Source organism: Trematomus bernacchii, unplaced genomic scaffold (assembly GCF_902827165.1).
Source record: "Trematomus bernacchii unplaced genomic scaffold, fTreBer1.1, whole genome shotgun sequence".
Classification (NCBI taxonomy): domain Eukaryota; kingdom Metazoa; phylum Chordata; class Actinopteri; order Perciformes; family Nototheniidae; genus Trematomus; species Trematomus bernacchii.
The window spans coordinates 11,895,082-11,915,007 of record NW_022987714.1 but is presented as its reverse complement, the minus strand read 5'-3'; the positions used below and the strand labels follow the sequence as shown (position 1 = coordinate 11,915,007).

The window sequence follows — 19,926 nt, the reverse complement described above, 5'->3', positions numbered from 1 at the left end:
TTTTTGGTCATAAAGATTATATAAGAATACAATTAATAAAATAACAGTTTATTGTCATAATGCTAAATAGCCAGGAATGTTCTACAGTGGCATTTAAATCCTTTAATTAACTTTCCAACGTTGGCTCTTCTCATATGAATCACAGTCTACATAAATATCGAACCGGCTTGATATGAGTTCTTTATAGGGAGTGAAGAGGGTAAATGCGAATTGCCCTGCTTTCTGGTCCTCCTAACTGAAATGCCATATAGCTCAGGAAAGCCTATTATTCCTCTGATGACAACATGCTATTATGCTGACACTGGAGGAAAAGAAAATCTATAATGCAGGATAATAGCTGAAAAACGCTTAAATGTGCTTCACAGTAGAAAATCCCTGCCAGTGACGATAAACCCACAATAGCGTCACATCTGTCGCTTTCTCACCAACACAATGTGTACAGTGCACGCTGCCTGAATCCGAAAGGTCTGCTAGGGGACAGGCAGTGTTTAGTTTAAAATATGTGGCTTGTTAAAGTGATTACATTTGGCTAAAGTCTGCTCCCGATAAGAAAGACGCCTGGATTATTTCCCAGAAAGCCTATCACTTATGTATGCTCAGTCTTTGCCTGAAAAGACATTGAATTAGACAGAGAGGCAGCTGGGAGTACGATTTGTTGGATCCCAAATTACTTTTTCTTCATTATTCTTTTCTCCTTGAATCCTTTCTTACATTCTCCTCTTATCCTTACTCCATCCGTATTATCTACGGTCATCACCCCCCACTAACCCAGGGGGAAAGTGGACCAATAATGGCTGCCTCGATGTCAAGCCAAAATATTTTTTTAAAGGATCTCGTTTTAAAGAGGAGCACAGGATTTTAGGTTTTGCCTTTAAACAGGAATCTCTGATGTGCGTGAAAATATTTGAAAAGCAACAAAATGCACAAACTGGACCAGCTGTAACTGTGTCAAATGTAGCTCCCTCTCTGCTTAGTAATGTGCCCTGCAGGAGTTTTCGAGCAAGTCAACCATGGTCTACCCTTAAGGCTATTCTAGCAAACAATAACAACAAAATAACTACAGGCACACACATACTTGCACTTCACTGATATTCATCCCTGACAACTGCCATTTGTTTGCAGAGCACAACAGCCGTCGCGTTGAAATGGAAAATATAACAAATACTGAGTGGGAAGGAGAGATGAAGCTTTGATGCAGAGCGCCCCGATCGTCCGACACAGACAGACAGACAGACAGAAGGAAAGAGAGAAGGAAGGAGGGTAGAAGGAAATAAATAGAGACAGACAGAAAGACTTGATTTATTAATCAAGCAACAAACAAAACAGCTGAATGTGAAACATACCAAAATAACAACAATCCTTCACATTTCAAAACATTTCACATCAAATCTTTCGTTCTTGATCTATCAATGATTACCTGATTCACACTTTTCTGTCGATTGATTAAGATCAAGTTGACTTAATAACAACTCCAACGTTTTCTTAATTTAAGCTATGATGGATGTTAAATATTGAGTATTTTCAATATCTCTTTATCTGCCATTTTTTAACAATAAAGTCAAAGAATCTTGAGAAAATGGTTAACATTTATATGTCCTGTGTTGTCTTACAAGCATTTTAAAACCCAAATATATTTTTGCTACAATCAAAGACAATGAAACCGAGCAAATATTCACTAAAGATGAATCATTTGGAAGATATATTTAATTTGGAATGTTTTGACTGATAATGCAAAATTGTAGCAAATTCATTTTTAGTTGACAGAGTATTTTCTTTTCTTTTTTACTCATTGTTTGACTGAATAATAACATGTGGATATAACATAGTGTATACATGAGCTAAAAAGGAAATTCAGTTTCTGAAGTTCAGCTGAACTGCGAGAAATTTGATGTCTAAACATCTTTATTTCAATGCAACACCAATGTGCTCTCACTGCTGAAGCCCTTTATGCAAATCCATAGCAAGTGTGCTGCAGTCAAATAACAAAGATGCATACATGTTTGTTTGTGAGTGCAGGTGTATAACTATGTGAGTGAGTAAATATGTCTCTGCAAGTAAGGTGCTGGGTAATATCCTTTACTACGTCAGGGTTCTACCTGACTCCTTTGTCTTGTTTTCTGCTACTTATCGCTCAGAGGACAAATATTTTTAGTGAAATCATTTTATCCATCCTTGTCCAGAATCCTAATTAAGTGGTTTCCTCTCTCCTCCTAAATGACAACAGACCATTTCCATTATGAGCCTCAACTAAGTGCTGAGTCAGTCAAGTGTTAAGGGACTTGCCTTCGGTGAAGAAGAATTACAGCGCTAATGTAGGGGGTATGGAGACCAACCCACTCTGCCTCCTCTTCCCTACACACCTCCCTTCCTCCTTTGGCTTGATTAAGTGGTTCAAGTATTCCACAGGACAAGGAACATAAGATCAAAGAAGTCAGGTTTGCTTAGAGAATGATGATTTCACTTAGAAATACAAAATAAGTAGTGTTTCAAAGCTCAAAGGCTGATTGCTATTCTGTGTCAGTGGCCGCCGGAGGCACATAAGAGAGAGAACGACAGGAGACGGATTCAACTGATAACATTGTTTCCTCTCTCTGTTGTGGGTCTCTGCTGATAAAGAGGACTCCGCGTAGCCAGACAAACACTGACTACAATGGAAAGGCTGATCTGCACACACTGACCCTCTTAGTATTGATACATGGGGCCTCTGGGTGACTCAGTGCTTTTGTGCAGGCACAGGAGAGCCTCCATGCCAAACCCGCGGCCCTGTGGGAATCCTACAAGCTACTGAGGGGATGTCAGCGCTGGCATTACATCAGGCACATGGAAGTTTTAGAGATGCTTTCTCCTCTCTGTTTCCGTCTCTTATCCTTGTCGAAACATTGTTGTTCCTTTTCCCTTCAGATTTTCTTCACACATCACAACCTGCATTGGTGTAATGTCTTTACAGAGGAAAGCACTACAAGCTTTTATATGTCATTTATCTAGAATAAAGACTTTGAAGAGTTTACAGACAGACTTAGGGCTCTGTGAGGCTTTGATTGGGCCAAACGCTAATTTTGAGAGTGTTGAATTTGTTTAGATATGATGTTTACTATGATCACCATCTTAGTTTAGTATCTTAGTATGCTAACATTTGCACTAAACACAAAGTACAGCTCAGGGGCCTCATTTATAAAGGGATATACGCTCAAAAAATGGCGTACGCCAGTTTCTACGCAATGTTTGCGATTTATAAAATACTAACTTGACGGGAAAATGTGCTGTCCTCCACGCAAACTCTAACCCATGCGTACGCACTAAGCACACAAACGGGAGAGACGAGAAACTGCGACACCGTTGGCAGAAGGAAGAATGGAGAGAAATATGTGGAAATAATACCATAAATAAAATGTTACCTCTCATTTATCAAATATGAAGAATTCATTTTCAAACATTGATTAAAGCCAATCTTTAAATGATTAAACAAACGCCTGTTTGAAACTCCTCAGTGCACACAAAAACATAACTTGGAGAAATAAATAAATACGGATATGCTATTTAAAACCACATATGTTGTGTTAATGTTATGAAATGTTTTCTCATAAATGATGCGGTAAGCAGGAGGACAGAATTACGTCTAAACTGACGCCGTTTTGCATTTCTATAGGTTGTAGATACGAGCATGGTTTTATATACTATCACGTTTAATCGTGTTTTATGCCGTTTGCCAAGACTTGATAAGTAGCTCGTAAAACACAGGAGGTATGGAAACTAAGAACACCATATGTGGTAAATTGTACAGCTAATATAACACAACACATTAGTTGTATTTCATTTAACTGGTGGATTATGGATATATAGTTGCTGATCGACAGCTGGAACACAAACCACCAAATACAACAAAAATAATTCAGATCCAGTCGTCATGACTCCACTCCGGAGGGATTCCCCGATCATTTCTTACAGTTTCTCATCAAGGGGGTGTCTCCTGTCCCCGGGACAAACACACTGCCTGAGGAAGGTTATGTGTATTTTTTTGTCATTAACTTTTTTCGGACCACTTATTTATTTATTTTGGTGACGATCCGACCTCCATGCTGCTACTCTGGTTCAAACTGCATCCACCAAACAATATGATTTATCTCTACCTCCCCACAATAACCAAAATCTGACACGGTGTGAGATGTCTTTTTTAGCTGTTCTATCGTCATTTCCTGCGATCTTCTTCATGGAGTCAGTCAAAATGAATGAATGAATGGGCGTTTCTTTGACTATGTATAGGCAAATATGGGCGTTACGAGTCGATTGTGATTTATCAAGGGAAACAGGCGTAGGGAGTGCCGTACGCACTTCCCTCGCCGGTACGCAATGTTTTGTGAATCGGAAAATGGCGGAAAATGTATGTACCTATTTTTGTGCTTTGTACTACGTAAGCAACCTTCCTACGTCAATCCTACGCAAGGCGTTATAAATGAGGCCCCAGGCCATTGGACATGTCATCAGTCCTACAAGTAATGCAAGTAGAAGTAAAAATAAAATGTTAAGTAATTCAAATCAATCAAATCAAATCAGGTTTTATTTATAAAGCACATTTAAAAGCGATTTTTGGTCGAGCCAAAGTGCTGTACATGTACTGATCATTTAAAGGGGACCTATCATGCAAAATGCACTTTTGTACGTCTTTTATACATGAATATGTGTCCCCGGTGTTCCAGGGAACTCACCAAGTGTCAGAAAACACAACCCTCTCTATTTTCCTCCATACCCAAATCTCTAAAAAAGGGGCTGCAACGGATCTGATAAAAACTGATCCAGATTTGAACACTTTACTGACGTCAGGACAGTGGCGCGACGGCTATTGGGCCAACTCTCCACCAATCAGGAGGAGACAGCCACGGCCATTGCCGTTCGAAAACGCTGGAGACGCTGTAGTACATATGCCAGGCCTGTAGGTGGTGCTGTTCTCACAGAATCAGCCCTTGCAAAAACAGAGCTAAGATTTTTCAAATTGAGCGAAATGAGGCATGGCTAAAATGCATGATCTGTTTGGTATTTTGAAAAAAAAAAAGTATAAATATGCCTTATATAGGTATGGTCCTACACTATATTATTCAAATATAGCATGATAGGTTCACTTTAAGTTATTGCGATATATCAGTGAAAATGAAAAGTTAGTTTCAATCCATCATTGTGGCATTGGAACAACATCTGAATGGCAAATGTCTATAACATGTGCCAGTTCATCTTGTAGTTGAAGATACAGTATATGTCATGTGGTAAATGAAAACTTGCCAGTGTCATAAGTGTTTTCTTCTTCTAGGGATCATGGATGTGTGTACATAATTGTTATGGCAATACATTGCCATAACAATTATAAGAGCTTTCAAATAGCCTTTCAAAAACGTGAACGTTGGACGTTCGACCAACGTCCAAGTGACAAAGACAGATCCTCTGACCCTGATTCTGTGTCGCACAACCATTATAACTGTCTGTTTGGGTGTGCACGTGCCCATGCATGCCATTGAGTATGTGCACTGTAATTGTGATGGTGGGGGGGGGGGGGGGGGGGGGGCTTGAACTTCAGAGGATCATGCTCTACATCAGCGCTGGATATATAATGGCCTCTGGTCATCTAGATGGGAGGCTTCTCTTTCCCCTGCATGCAGAGATGATAAGAGAGAAGACTGCAGCTGAAACTAAATGGCTCTGTCTAGATGCAAATAGCAGAATTACTGAAATCAGTGAGGCTGTAACGCACTTTAAAAAAGCGAACAATCACAATACATTTCAGCAGCAGATGGCACAACCATAGCTGTTAAATTCACACGAGGAAAACGTTCTGGTTGCAAAAACTAAAGTTTTCCTTGAGAGGACAGGCTGATTTTTTGCTATGCTCTGAGAGTTTGCAGCACACACAGCTAAAGTGGACGACTAATCAATACAGCAGCCCGCAGGCAGGGGAGTCCTGTTCCCTCTTAGCAACTACTGTATTTCACTGCAGCAAAAAGGAGCTTTCTGATAAACACCTATGCAGGGCTCGGCGGGCCCAACGCGTCTCTGCACAGGGAACTGATTCATTACGTACTGTTGTTATTTCATGTGAGGATCATGACATATTAGAATCAGGGACAAAAGACAAGAATAAGGGGCAGAACAAAAAAAACGAGTGTAATAATGTACCCTTTTGAGTTCTGTAAATCATTCTATATGCAGCCCCCAGTTTCTTCTCTCTGTCCACTATGTTATGTCAAGTCAACACTACTATAAAAACCTGAAACAACAAAGAGACCCGACTGATGGGCTGGAGTCACCACCACCACTCTTTATCCTGCCATCCCTCCCTCCTAGTCTCAATCACAACATCCGCAGCCAAGCCCCCACCCACCTCTGGTGCTACACATACAGACACAAGAGAGAACAAAATAACAATGGGAAGAGCCACACACATGCAGGTCCTGATGTGTGACTCAACAACACAGACGTATGACCTTCCCTTCAGGTCCTCACAAAACACAAACACAAACCCATATAAACACCAGGGGAAAAACACAAGGGCAGACAGGTCCTTATCTACATGCTCCACTGCATCCCTGAGCATATTGCTAAGGTCACAGGTCAACACCAATAAACCGGACAAATTATCCCCGACAAACAGCAGTGGCATTTAAATTGAGCAATATTCCGATAACCAGAACGACCTTAAAAGACTAAATTCTTGATTACGGGTGCAACGATCTGTAGATATATTGATACAATGGTCAACAATGAAATATTATTGATACAAATGAAAATCATCGATATATAACCATCTTTAAGATACACCCTTAGTTTAAAATTCTGAACAGAACATTTGACACATATGAAATGTGACCCTTATCATGAACAACAGGAAGTCTAGTTTCCATTTCAGTATTTTATTAAGAAGGTTTTTTTTATCTATATGTCTGGAACCGCCCAGTACTAGAATTGACTTGCGCTTTGAATGGATTAAATGGGCATATGATACAGTCTCAAATCGATTGCACGCTTATGAATTGAGGTAGTTCGAACATTTCTCGTGGCAGACTTCAAAATCTGCAAATATCATACCATGATTTCTATAAAGAAATATAACATGATGGAACTTTGGATTTACACACCTTTTTTTGAGTGGGCTATACATTTGCTAAATTACTGAAGAGCTGTGTCATGATTTTAGTTTTGTGTGTTTAGTTATGGGTTTATTTTGAAATTCTGTTCTCCCTGTTACTGGTCTTCCTTCCTGTGTTTGCCCTCCTGTGTCTGATTGTCTCATTGTGTTCACCTGTTGCCCTTGTGTTTCTGCCTCCCCTGCCCAGCTGTGTCTTGTCCTGTGATTACCCTTCTGTGTATTTAGTCTGGTCTTCCCCTGTGCTCCTTGTCTGATCGTTGTCTTTCATGTCCTCCTTGCACCTCTGTTTGTTCCTGTCAGTTTTTGTCTTGGTGCTACCAGTTTTTGGGATTTGTTCTTGTTTCTTCATGGTCAACAGCTTTTTTGTTAAATAAACATCGCTTTTTGTTTAAAACCCGCTTCTCCTCATCCTGCATTTGGGTCCTGATTTTCCCCAACCCTGACAAGCTGTTAAACCTGATGTGGCTTTTTTTCATGGCTGACTTCATACTGCATCCAGTAGACAAAAGGTGTGAAGACACTTTCATCTCTATTAAAAGTTTTGTAAGTGAATGATTCAATTCAACAGCTGATTTCTGTATGATCCACTTTGAGAAAAAGACATAGAATCTGTTAGATGTGTTTCACCAACATGCAGTACAATGCATGATACAGTATACGCACAACAGTGCTTAGTGCAGACATGATACAATCTATCCATTCACAGCAGAAATCAATGCATTATTCCCACTTGACTCCAGGCAGGGTCCATAGGGCAGGATGGGGAGGGGGGACATCCCAGGAGATGAGGAGGGGGATGGTGTAAAGCACCAAACTGAAAGAAGGGAGCAACACCATCTCATGAGATATTGATGTATCCCCCCCAAACATGTTTACTGCCCTCCCTTGAAAGCCAGTTTATGTAAAAGAGACGTAAGGAGGAGGAGAGGGGAGAGAAACCTGTAATGTATCCTTTATCCTCTCTCTGGACAGATTGATTTACAATCACAGCTGCCCTCTTTCGCTATTGTTTTCCCTGAATTGAGGGCCCGGTCAAACGCACCATGGTGTACTGAGCATTTTATTAAAAAGTTAATAACTGTTAAGAGGTATTGACGTTCTGCTAATCCTTGTAATCATTGTTGATTCATCACCTCACAGAAAAAAATAATCCAGGTGTGTCCTGCCTTATTCCACTGCTTCAAAGTCTTGCAACTGCAGGGTATAATAGTCGGATGGGAAAACATAAGAATCACTTCTGTAAATGTAACTCCTAATCTCTAGTTTATTCTGTTTTTTTACAATGAATGAAGTTTTATTGTAAACACAGAAGGTTTTTAAGCCAGTGTGACATTGACAGGTCCTTCACTGGGCTTCATAATTCACTCTGAAGGAGGTAAAGTCAAGCAACAGCTTCACACCCTCATCACTGGCCCCTGATGACCAAGCAGTCGCTTAATATTAACGTTACTTATGCAGATATTTACTGCAGAGCAAATCTCAGAGGGAATTCAATGACAGAGAATCAATCATCTGCGAAATATTCAATTGTCTGGCCGCTATTTATGAAGTTGACAGCCCACCCTTGGGAATAATGCACTTATATAACATACTTCGCAAAATACACATTTGCATACGCTTCAGGACATGTCCAGGCTTTAAAAAGCAAAAATATAATAATTGGAGGGTCATCTGGTTCTAATAAAAAAATAAACATATTTAGAACAAAAAGTCTGTGTTGGTGCCTTCCTCTTTAAATATTGTCCTTGCTACTGTATTCATGATGTCCTCCAAAAAATAGTTTGACCTTTGGGAATATGCAATTTAGAGTCATAGAGATACAGCGCTTTGTGCTAGCTGGCATAGGACTGGAAGCAGTGACAAGAAAGCACAGTCTTTAAGTAAAAGAAAACCATACAGCTTACTTAGCAGCTTGTTGTATCTAGTATGTTGAGCATCTGATACATATACACTTAAAGACAATAAGATAAAGTATAGTAAGTTAAGCTAACTGGCCGCCAGCTCTTTACATTGAATGTAAACCACATGAGTCGTACAAATCTACTCATGTAACTCTAAGCCAAAAATTGAATAGCTGTATTTCCTAAAATGTCCAACTATTCCTTTAAAATAAAGACTTTGGCAATAAGACAAAAAGGTTGAGTTTTAGCAGCATTTGCAATTGTTCTATTGCTGGGTAATTTGAAATGTATCACATTCCCATTTGTTTTAATCAAATGAGTACACCATGCTTACAGCAATTTTCAGAACATCCAATTCACATCATCTAAGTTCTTTGGCAGCATACACTGTTGAATGTTGAATGTGTGCAGACAGTGTAAAGACAAGAGATGACTACACAGCCGCAGGAAACGTAAAAACAGACTTGCATCTGAACTTTTCGTGCTGACCTGATGAATCATGTCTGAATCTTTCTTTTCAGGTATTTCAAGTTACCCTGTGAAGATCATGATGTCGATTTTATTTGGCATCTTTCTCAGCATAAAGCCTTGAGAACAGAACTGACCTGTGAACTGCTGCCAGTTCTCAACATAGCACAAATGTCAATATATCTGCAGACTTGTAATCTAAAGAGACTGAAACGACGGAAGCTGAAATGAGTTGCCTGGATGTTGAAAGTGAAATGGTGTGTTTTCTTTGTATGGGATTAAATATATTTATGAATGAGAGAAACTAACTAATTAGTGAATGTGGAGTTATTTACAAATCAAACAAAGGATTTAATTGAACACAATGATCATGAAATAAAATGACCCAATGACTTGAACATTTCACGGTTCAAGTGCTCTAAACTAGCTTGACAGTGTAATGAAACATCACTGAGAGCCTTATGAGCACGCTGCTCTTCCCGCTCTGCAGTGGCGGCGTCCTCCTCCTTCAGCCCCTCGCTGTGTCCTATCTGAGGTTGATCTGCCCAAAGACAGCTCTAATAAGCCAGAACCAGGGGCTATTGGTGTCTCCGTCACTGCATAGGCAGCGATCCAAAGACATACGGTACACACACACACACACACACACACACACACACACACACACACACACACACACACACACACACACACACACACACACACACACACACACACACACACACACACACACACACACAGGGATGCAAGGAAGGAGAGAGAGTGATGCGGCCGGGAGGCAGAGAGAGAGAGAAAGTGAGAGATGGGAAGGGAAGCTAAGGGGGGAGAAAACGCTACAGAGCAAAAAAATACTTCTGCGGTAAGAACCTAAACACGCTCTAAGCATGCACATTTTTGCTTTGGCCTACAGACAGCAAAGATGTGCATACAGCTTCTGCAGAAAGCAATGTGCATGTTTGGTCAATGCTATATTACTTTGGGTTTTTTCTCATGTCTCATGTATGAATTGCAGACACAACAAAGAGGGAATGAACATGTTTTTGTATATCTTGGTCTGTATTTTAGGAAATGATTCAGCAACATCTGAAATGATCAATTGATAGTTCAAGTATTTTGTAGAAATGACTCTGTGGGATTTGGATTGCTGGTCGATGAAAATTAAATATTGGAAAATGTCCTCATAGGTTCCGAGAAAGAATTATTGGTAGCGTAATCAATAATAAAATAAATGTTAGTTGCAGCTCAGATTTACACTGGAGGATTGTTGGTCTGCTTGTTTGTACCATCATGGAAGTGTGGGCATTTCATTGTAGCTGTCATTAAATATAGTGAACAGTTTGGTACAGAGTGATTCAATTAGTCTAGAATTATAGAAGTGTGTGTGTGTGTGTGTGTGTGTGTGTGTGTGTGTGTGTGTGTGTGTGTGTGTGTGTGTGTGTGTGTGTGTGTCTGTGTGTGTGTGTGTGGTGTGTGTGTGTGTGTGTGTGTGTGTGTGTGTGTGTGTGTGTGTGTATGTGTGTGTGTGTGTGTGTGTGTGTGTGTGTGTGTGTGTGGTGTGTGTGTGTGTGTGTGTGTGTGCATGTACAAGCAGTGGTGTTGTCCTCAACCAGCTGGGACTTGGACTGAGGGCAGACAGCCGGTACATGAGGAAGATATGTGTCACCAGAGAACATATGCAAACATGCAGAAAGAACACGCATGCAAATCTGGCAAGCTTGCATTTACACATGACATAAACAAATCAAGGAAAACACATGCCTTAGGCGTGAAGGTGTATGGTGAGATAGTTTTTTTGTCTTTCATCAGAATACCCCCTACCTATAGGCCACTCAGTCCCAAAAGCAATTTCAATTTCCATTGGCTGTTTCAATGCCCTTTTATTATTTACCTCTCCTGGGTAGGCGGGAGTAGATGTGATGTTATTGTAGTGGCAGGTTTGCACTCTGCCAAGCAGTCTCATATTCATAGAAGTGGGACAGACAGAAGGAGGCAGGACATGTTTTTCGGTGGAAGTAATATCACCTTCCGGAAAATGTTACCTCTCAGGCGAGAGCAAGAGAGACAAACAGTCGGACGGACAGACAGGCAGGTGGGGAAGCAGAGAATACAAAGAGTGCAGATGTTAACGGATGACAGATCACAACAAAGGGCACTGCTGCTGTAAAGGCAGAGTTACAGCTGACATTTTTAGAGCTATGAAAAGTTTTACGATACAGGATTTACAAATGATGCAAAAGTAAGTGGGATATTTATGAAGAGGCACAAAACACCATATTTTATTTTAAGTTGCAGCATGATTCTCTGATACTGAGAAATATCCACAAACTGGTAAAGAAGGTAGAGCTGCAATGATTAGTCGACAGAAAGGTAGGAAATGAATTAATCATTAAAGTAATGCAAAATAGCTGAAAATGCAGTTTTAAGCCTCTGAAATATGGAAATGTATCATGTTTAGCTTTTATTCATTTTAAAACCTATTAAAGTGATAGCTTTACACAGCTTTGAACTGACAAAATAAGATATTAAAAGACATGACCTTGGATTTTGAGAAACGATGGACATTTCTCACTTTTTTCTGACATTTTAGATACCAAATTATTAGTTTGTAGATGAATCAACAACAAAGATAATTGTTAGCAGCATGTCCACCCTTCTGGAAAATGTGATCTCTTTGGTCTATCCTAAAGTTTAGAAGGAATATGAGGATATTAAACGCTTTCAATGTCAGACTCTTTGCTTCTTGTTTCCTCTTCTGGCGTCAAAACACATTTCTTGTCATCATACTTTCCCCTGAATCCTCCTCCTACACAGCCTAAATCTGTTCTCTTCCTTCTCTTTTCTGTCTCATCACATCCTCCCCAATCAGCCGCCACCTCACCCTTCATCCTATAATCCACAAGTGTGAGATATCAGCAGGACAGAGCTCTGCTGCTGGCTGAATCAGACTGTCTCTTTATGTTGACATGCTGCTATGAGCTGCACAAAGATCATTCGGATTCTTCATGCGATTCAAAACAAAAACTCACTTTGACTCGCGGTGGAATAAAAGGGCATGAAGAAGAAAACGGAAGATACATAACCGTGAATGCAGAATGTAACATTGAATTCGGTCAGCTGCATATAGGCTGAGCAACTTAATCTTGTCCGATGTTTTTCATGCAAATATTTTAGATACCATTTTATGTTTTTATTTTATATGAGTTGAATGTAGATTACACATATAGTATATCTGCTGTGAATCTCCCTGTTAGCCATTTGTATAACAATAGTTTTAACTGTTTAAGAGGTGGATAAAACTAGATTAAGTAGAGGACTTAATGAATGCTTAATATTTATCTTGATTTAAAAATATAAAATCAATAACCTTTTGTGAGATGTTAATGGGAGATGAAAGAAGAAAAAACTCTGCAGCTTTTTATAAAATGCACTGTAACGTTTATTCAAATATTTTACACCTTTCTTATAGGCTGTTTCACTTTTTGTATTCTCTCCATACATTTTTTACATAAAAAACCTTAAATGTCCTTGTTGCCAACATTTGGAACATGGGTAAAAAGTGAGTGAGTTTTAATTGTAAATATCTTTGCAACAAATTACTTTAACAATTCAAAATTCCAGGTATTCCTCAATTAACTTGTTTATGATCATCACAACTTCTTACTTTCATTTTTCCTTTCTTAATTTTTGAATAAAAATCATTTTTGTATCACTACCCTTCTAAGGGACAACATGGGTAAAAAATGACCCGTATTGACCTACAATGTTATTTTATGCACTGGTGTTTCTTAGTTATATTTTTGGAAATCAATTTATTTAATCATTTAATATTCCAAGTATTCATTTAATATCTTGTTTTTGATCACAACACATCATTATTTTCATTCTCCCTTTCTTAATTTAGGAACTAGAACAGTTTTTGTATTTCTACATCAGACTTGCATACATGGGTCAAAAAGGACCCATGTATGTGAGTGTGATAAAAATGAAAAAAAGACATACTTTAATCATTATTATTTTAGCAGTGATTTGGACCAAACATGTATTCACTATGGAATTTGATAGAAATCTTTTATTTGTAAACGATTGCCGTTAGGAACATGTTTACCGTGGACAACTTTTCACATGCCAAACTTGTCACAACTCAACAGGCTGCTTTTGCACGACTGATTCATGTAAGTCTTATTTTACACTTCTTTTACTTAAAGGTAGGGTAGGTAAATTTGAGAAACCGGCCCCTCCTCCAACACACACGAATGCGCACATGACCAATGAGGGCACGACATAAGTTTGTGCACAGATAGAAGGCTGACAGCAGGTAGGCCATCCAGTTATTTTAGCCGGGCCGGCTAAAATGATTGGTCGTGCTTTTTACAGTATTACGGCTTCCACAGATGGATTTTTTTTATGGATTTTTTGTCAAAGCACTTAAGATATTCATTGCTATCGGGATGTTAAGAGCATTCCATGGAATATAACAAAAAGTGTATCTCGAGCCGGTTTCTCAAACTTACCTACCCTACCTTTAAGGAGATATTTGATATCTTGTGAAAGATAACTGTACATAATATTTCATGGCCGAGCAGCTGCATCAATCCTTACATCACCAAGCACAAGGCCAAGCGTTGGATGGAGTGGTGTAAAGCACCACTGGACTCTGGAGTAGTGGAAACGTGTTCTGTGGAGTGACCAATCACGCTTCTCCATCTGTCCTCTGATGGACGAGTCTGGGTTTGGTGGAGGAGGGATAATGCTATGGGGTTGTTTTTCTGGGGTTGGCCTAGGCCCCTTATGGTGCATTTCCACCGCAGGCCTCGCTCGACTTAGTACGGTTTTGTTAGGCCTTGTTAGGCCCAGCTCACTTTAATGCTGCGCTTCCATTACAGTTTAGGAACTGGGGTAGTATCTATAGTAACGCAATGTAGGCGGAGCCGTGACGTCATCTTCAATGAGCACCCCATAAAAACAACATCAGCCGTTAGCTGTTAGCACTCAAGCTCACAGCTCCTCATATCTGTTCAGTAACTAGACAGAAGTTAAACAAGTACAAACCACAGACTGTCTGTGTCATGGCGAGTACAGTCGCTGGTTTATTTATGTCTGTATAGGCCGTTGTTGTGAGTGTGGACGGTCGGAGCATATACAACGTTAGCTTAGCCGATCTCCATTTAGACAACACGCATTTTAAAAGGTTTTTCGCCTGCCGTCTGTCTGCAGACTTGTCAAAGCATTCATTCATGGTTTTTACTAACCGGTATCAGTATGTTGTTACTTCGGCATCATTTTGAAACGTGTATTACAATTAAATCACGGTCAAATATGTTCATCTTGTTGTAGTTGTAGCCCCCTTGCCAGCGATTCTCTCTCTAGTTTAGCAAACTCAGCCCGACTCAGCCCTGTTTGTTGGCCCCGATAGAACCACAACTTTATCTGGCCAGAAAAAAGGTGAAAAAGTAGCCCCGGGCCGGAACTAGGCATTGTAGAAACGCAACCAAAAACGGGCCCGGCATGACACGACACGGCACGGCACGCTTAAACCGCGCTCCGCGCCATGGTGGAAATGCGCCATTAGTTCCAGTGAAGGGGAATCTTAATGCTTCATCTTACCAAGTCATTTTGGACAATTCAATGCTTCCAACTTTGTGGAAACAGTTTGGGGAAGGCCCTTTTCTGTTCCAGCATGACTGTGCCCCACATAGCAAGGTCCATAAAGGCATGGTTGGGTGAGTTTGGTGTGGAAGAACTTGACTGGCCCGCACAGAGCCCTGACCTCAGCCCCATTGAACACTTTTGGGATGAACTAGAACGGAGATTGCGAGCCCGACCCTCTCGTCCAACATCAGTGTCTGACCTCACAAATGCTCTTCTGGATGAATGGGCAAAAGTTCCCACAAACACACTCCAAAATCTTGTAGAAAGCCTTCCCAGAAGAGTGGAAGCTGTTATACTGTAGCTGCAAAGGGGGACCAACTTCATATTAATGCATAATAATTTGGAAAATAATAATAATAAATTATATTTAGCTTTTCTTGAACCCAAAGGCGCTTAACGTAAAGGGAACGGAAAGGGATGTCATAGAAGGTCGTGTAGGTGTAATGTGTATGTGGCCCAATGCTTTTGTCTATAATAGTGAATAAAGAGACGCATGGAGAGCACGCCCAACCTCCAAAAGCACATTACAGGGGCGATGGAAAGATGTGGGCTAAAAAGACTAAATGCACACACCACTCAGCCACATGTACTGTTTGGTCCAAATCAGTCCTAACATAATTATTATTATATTATGCTTTTTTTAATCATTTTTATCACACTTGCATACATGGGTCATTTTTTACCCATGTACGCAAACTTGATGTAGAAATACAAGAACAGTTTTATTTCCTAAATTATGATGAAAATAATGATGTTTGGTGATCAAAAACAAGATATTAAATGAATACTTGGAATATTAAATGATTAAATAAATAGATTTCCAAAAATATAGCTAGGAAACAGTCAGCCATGCATGAAATAACATTGTAAGTCAATACGGGTAATTTTTGACCCATGTTGTCCCTTAGAAGGGTTTTCAGAGCTTGTGTATCAAAGGGTTACAAAATAAACATGGCCTTTGTTAGTAAGGTGACACTGGTATGTTGCCATAAAATGGAAATACAGTACTCAGGTAAAGTGGTTTATATCACAACTGTACCTAGTAGCGGAATTTACAATTTTTTTTAAACCTATCCTTATTCTGACTTAGTGACTCTTACCAAACTTCCTGGTGCAGTCATGATTAGAGATGACACTGTATAATGATGAGAGTGAAAGTTGATGAAAGTTGGCAGCAAAGAGCAAATGTCCCTTCTGTCTCTCCCCCTTACACACGCACGCACGCACGCACGCACGCATGCACGCACGCACGCACGCACGCACGCACGCACGCACGCACGCACGCACGCACACACACACACACACACACACACACACACACACACACACACACACACACACACACACACACACACACACACACACACACACACACACACACACACACACACACACACACACACACACACACACACACACACACACAGCCTTATCTCCTCTCTTGGCTCTATAGCATCTCCACACGCGACCTTGAGCTCTAAGCCTTGTCAGCATCCACCTCTTGTTATTTAAATAACTGAATGTATAAACAACCATATTCGGGCTGCACCAAGCAGCACTTTTCCCAATTTTTATGGGAACTTTTAAAGTCGTCTGCCCTCAGATTTGTATAATAATAATGCATTAACACCACAGCATTTTGGTACAGAAGCAAGCATGTGTGTTGAAAACCTCCATCCTTACACGTGTCTAAGCCCTCATATCTTCCCACATTCTTGGCAAGAAAATCCTTATCTTGTGAACAACTGAGCCAAACTGTAGTGGACAAGTCTGAAGATCCAATTACTGAGGGATTTCTGTGAGGAAAAGATCTTGGCAAAACCCCAAAAGGCTGAGCAGTTGCATGGAAGTTAATGACTGTTGCCATGCACACACAGGGAAGGAATCTTGAAACAATGAAGCACAATGGGGTGGGAGGTGTGTTTGTGTTGCTGCAAAGTCCTGAGCTTGCAATATGTGCAATGTCCAGCTGCCTATATTCACTGCACAGAAATCATACATTATTCAACTTTTGACATGATAAGTTATTCATGGGATGAATTCTATTGCATTATATGAATATACAGTGAAGGGTTTTTCAACTAATTTCAGTGCAATTAAACTATTTATCATTTAGTTGTGGACCGTGGAGATCACATTAGCGTAAGGTGGACCCCCGCTGTGAGGAGGAAGCGGATCAACACCTGCCCGCAGTGCGCTTTCCTCGCCACAGTGTCAAAAAGCAACAGAGGCCCCTTCTCTTACCTCCTGTAGTTGCTTCAGCTCCTTCCTGAGAGTCTCCTGCTCGATCTCCAGGTCTGCATACTTCTGCTTCAGCGTCTGGTTCTCCTCCAGCACCACCAGACCGCACTCCGCAGCCCGGATCTTCTCCCGGTTCGCCTCGGCCAGTTCCTGGGTGAGCCGCTCCAACTCGGCCCGGTACTGATCCACCGATTCCCCGCATACTCCATCCGCGGCCATCGCCCCTCTCTCCCTGCGTCTCTGTCAGTCCCCCTGTCGGTCTGCGCCCCAGCGCTTTGGACGGAGCACAGAGGCGGGCGGAGGCTGAGAGATGCTGAATAACCGCCCCCCTCCCTCTCCTGAGAGGAAGGAAGGCAATGGTAACACACACTTACAATATATGTTTGTTCTAAAGTATAATCAATAGCATCTCACAGCAGATTAACATTCTTAAAACATCCATAGCGGTGGACAGACGGAGCCATGCGACTTAAAATCAGGACATGTCTTCTGTGTGACACTCAGCAAAACACAGAGCAGCATTTCTGCTTATTCATGGGTGCAAGGGCGCCACCTGTCCTCTGCTGGGAGACAGAGCATTCACAACTTTTGTTAACATGTTTTTTAAATGGCCAGAACACCTGATAAATAGTCCTGCGTGCTCTTAGTAATTACACGTAACAATATGCAGGCATTGTTATGCACTGGGTATGGCATTAAAACGTTAAATAATAATAAAAATAATTCAATGGAAAATGGAGGGAGGGGATTGTTTTTCATTTTGCATGTTGTACGCTACTATGTGTTTGATGTCACCTTTCCTTTTATTCTTGCAATTGAAAATATTATAAAGTGAATATTATAACCTTCTATGGAGTCTGATCGGTGGCGGCCGGCCCATATGGGCGCTAGGGGCGCCACCCCCCACTCTTCCCACATAAAAAAAAAATATATATATATATATATATTTTTTTTATTTTTATTTTTATTTTTAATAAACAAGGTAAATATTATATAATTAGTATCAGTAAAATGTATAATCTACAATAAAATCTCGTTTAAAATTGTGTTACGATGTCTAAAGTTACTGATAAGTCACATGTTTCCTGTCTGGCCTTGCCCGTGTATCATTACCATAGACTGTATATATAAATGGACGTAGGGTCCGTGACGTCACCCATAGGATTCTGCAGAGTTGCCGAGAAGCCCTTAGTAGGCGGAGTCGGCCACTAACGGCTCGACAGTGACGTCTGAGTCTAACTCCCGCCTGCTACATCCTGCTCCAAATAAGGGCAAAGAGGCGGAGCCGAGGCGGGACCTTCTGCCTCCAGCTAGGAAGTAACAGAGCTAGCTCAAGCTAAGAAGCTAAGCTAACATGCTTCCCCATCAGCACACTGCCGTCACATTTTACGTTTCTAAGGTCAGCGGACATGAAACTATTCAGCAAAACTATAAATAATAATCTAAGTTATTGAGTTTTTAGCATAATACTTCAGAATCTTAAAATCCCTTAACGTTTGTATGCAATGTGCTAAATGCAACACTGGAATCAAGCAAATATTAATATGTTTGCATGACATTAGTTATTTATATTTTGCTATCACTTAATTATACGTTTAATACGTTTAAGTTAAGCTAAGGTGCATGTGATGGTAGCTAGTTAGTGCTCTTACCTGTGAGGCCTCCTCCAAACAGCATTATAACCAGACTGTATCATTACAACTATAAGTACCAGTTCTAGATCCTTGACTTTAGACAAACAATTCAAAAGACAAAATGTATTTAAAGACCAATCTTTATTTGAAGGTGCCTCTTAACCTGGGATATTAGTTATACAGTAATAGTATTGACAATCTAAAAAAACTGAGCAACTCAACAGTCAACTTTATATTTCTTATTGTCTAAAGCATTTATTATTTTCATTTTCCCCTCTCATATTCAGTGTGGACGGATTGAGACAGCGTGGTGTCCAGAGAGCTGCAGAGACTTCAGGGAGAAACCTCCGTGTGATGGACGTCCTGTCTGTTGGTTTGGCCGGAGAGGACTGAGGGTCTTTCCTCAGCGAGGAGGACCAGGCCTGATGGAGGAGCCCATGCATAGCTGATACCACCTGATCAGGCCTAGTCTGTCACTTTATTTGACTAAATGTGTTTACTTATACATTTAATAGGTTTACACCTTCTGTCCATATGTGCTTTTTTATTTAAAACATGTTTGATTAACTTTTGGTTCAGATTTCAATAAATTGAATTTGTATTTGCACTCCTTTTGTCCATTATTCTTACTGAAAATGTTAGATTACACATTCACATCCGACTGAAGATTGGCCCCATTTATTTGCGTTGCAAACTCTGCGGTACAAGGTACATGTTGTGAAGCTCATAAAGTGAGGCAAATAGAATTAATCAGCTGATGGAGTGTAGATGTGGAAATAGGTGCATTCGATCAGCTGACTTCACAATAAAAGTAGTTTCTTAGTGAATGTCCTGTACTGGTCTTAACATCTCATAACAATAGCTTTTAATTTTCCTATTGGATGTTCTTCTTGACCCTCAGAGA

At 40.4% G+C, this 19,926-nt stretch overlaps 1 protein-coding gene across 6 annotated transcripts in view; it reads right to left on the bottom strand.

Moving 5' to 3' along the window:
* Window positions 1-17,740, bottom strand: part of bicd1a (bicaudal D homolog 1a) — a 42,064-nt gene extending 24,324 nt beyond the window's left edge. For all 6 annotated transcript variants that reach the window (XR_004556762.1, XM_034141174.1, XM_034141177.1 and 3 more), the window contains exon 1: window positions 17,392-17,740. Coding sequence is in view for 5 of the 6 variants with exons in the window: in XM_034141174.1 (XP_033997065.1) it covers window positions 17,392-17,607 (216 nt within the window). In the remaining variant the exon portion in view is untranslated. The remainder of the gene's footprint in view (window positions 1-17,391) is intronic.
* Between the last annotated feature and the right edge of the window lie 2,186 nt (window positions 17,741-19,926).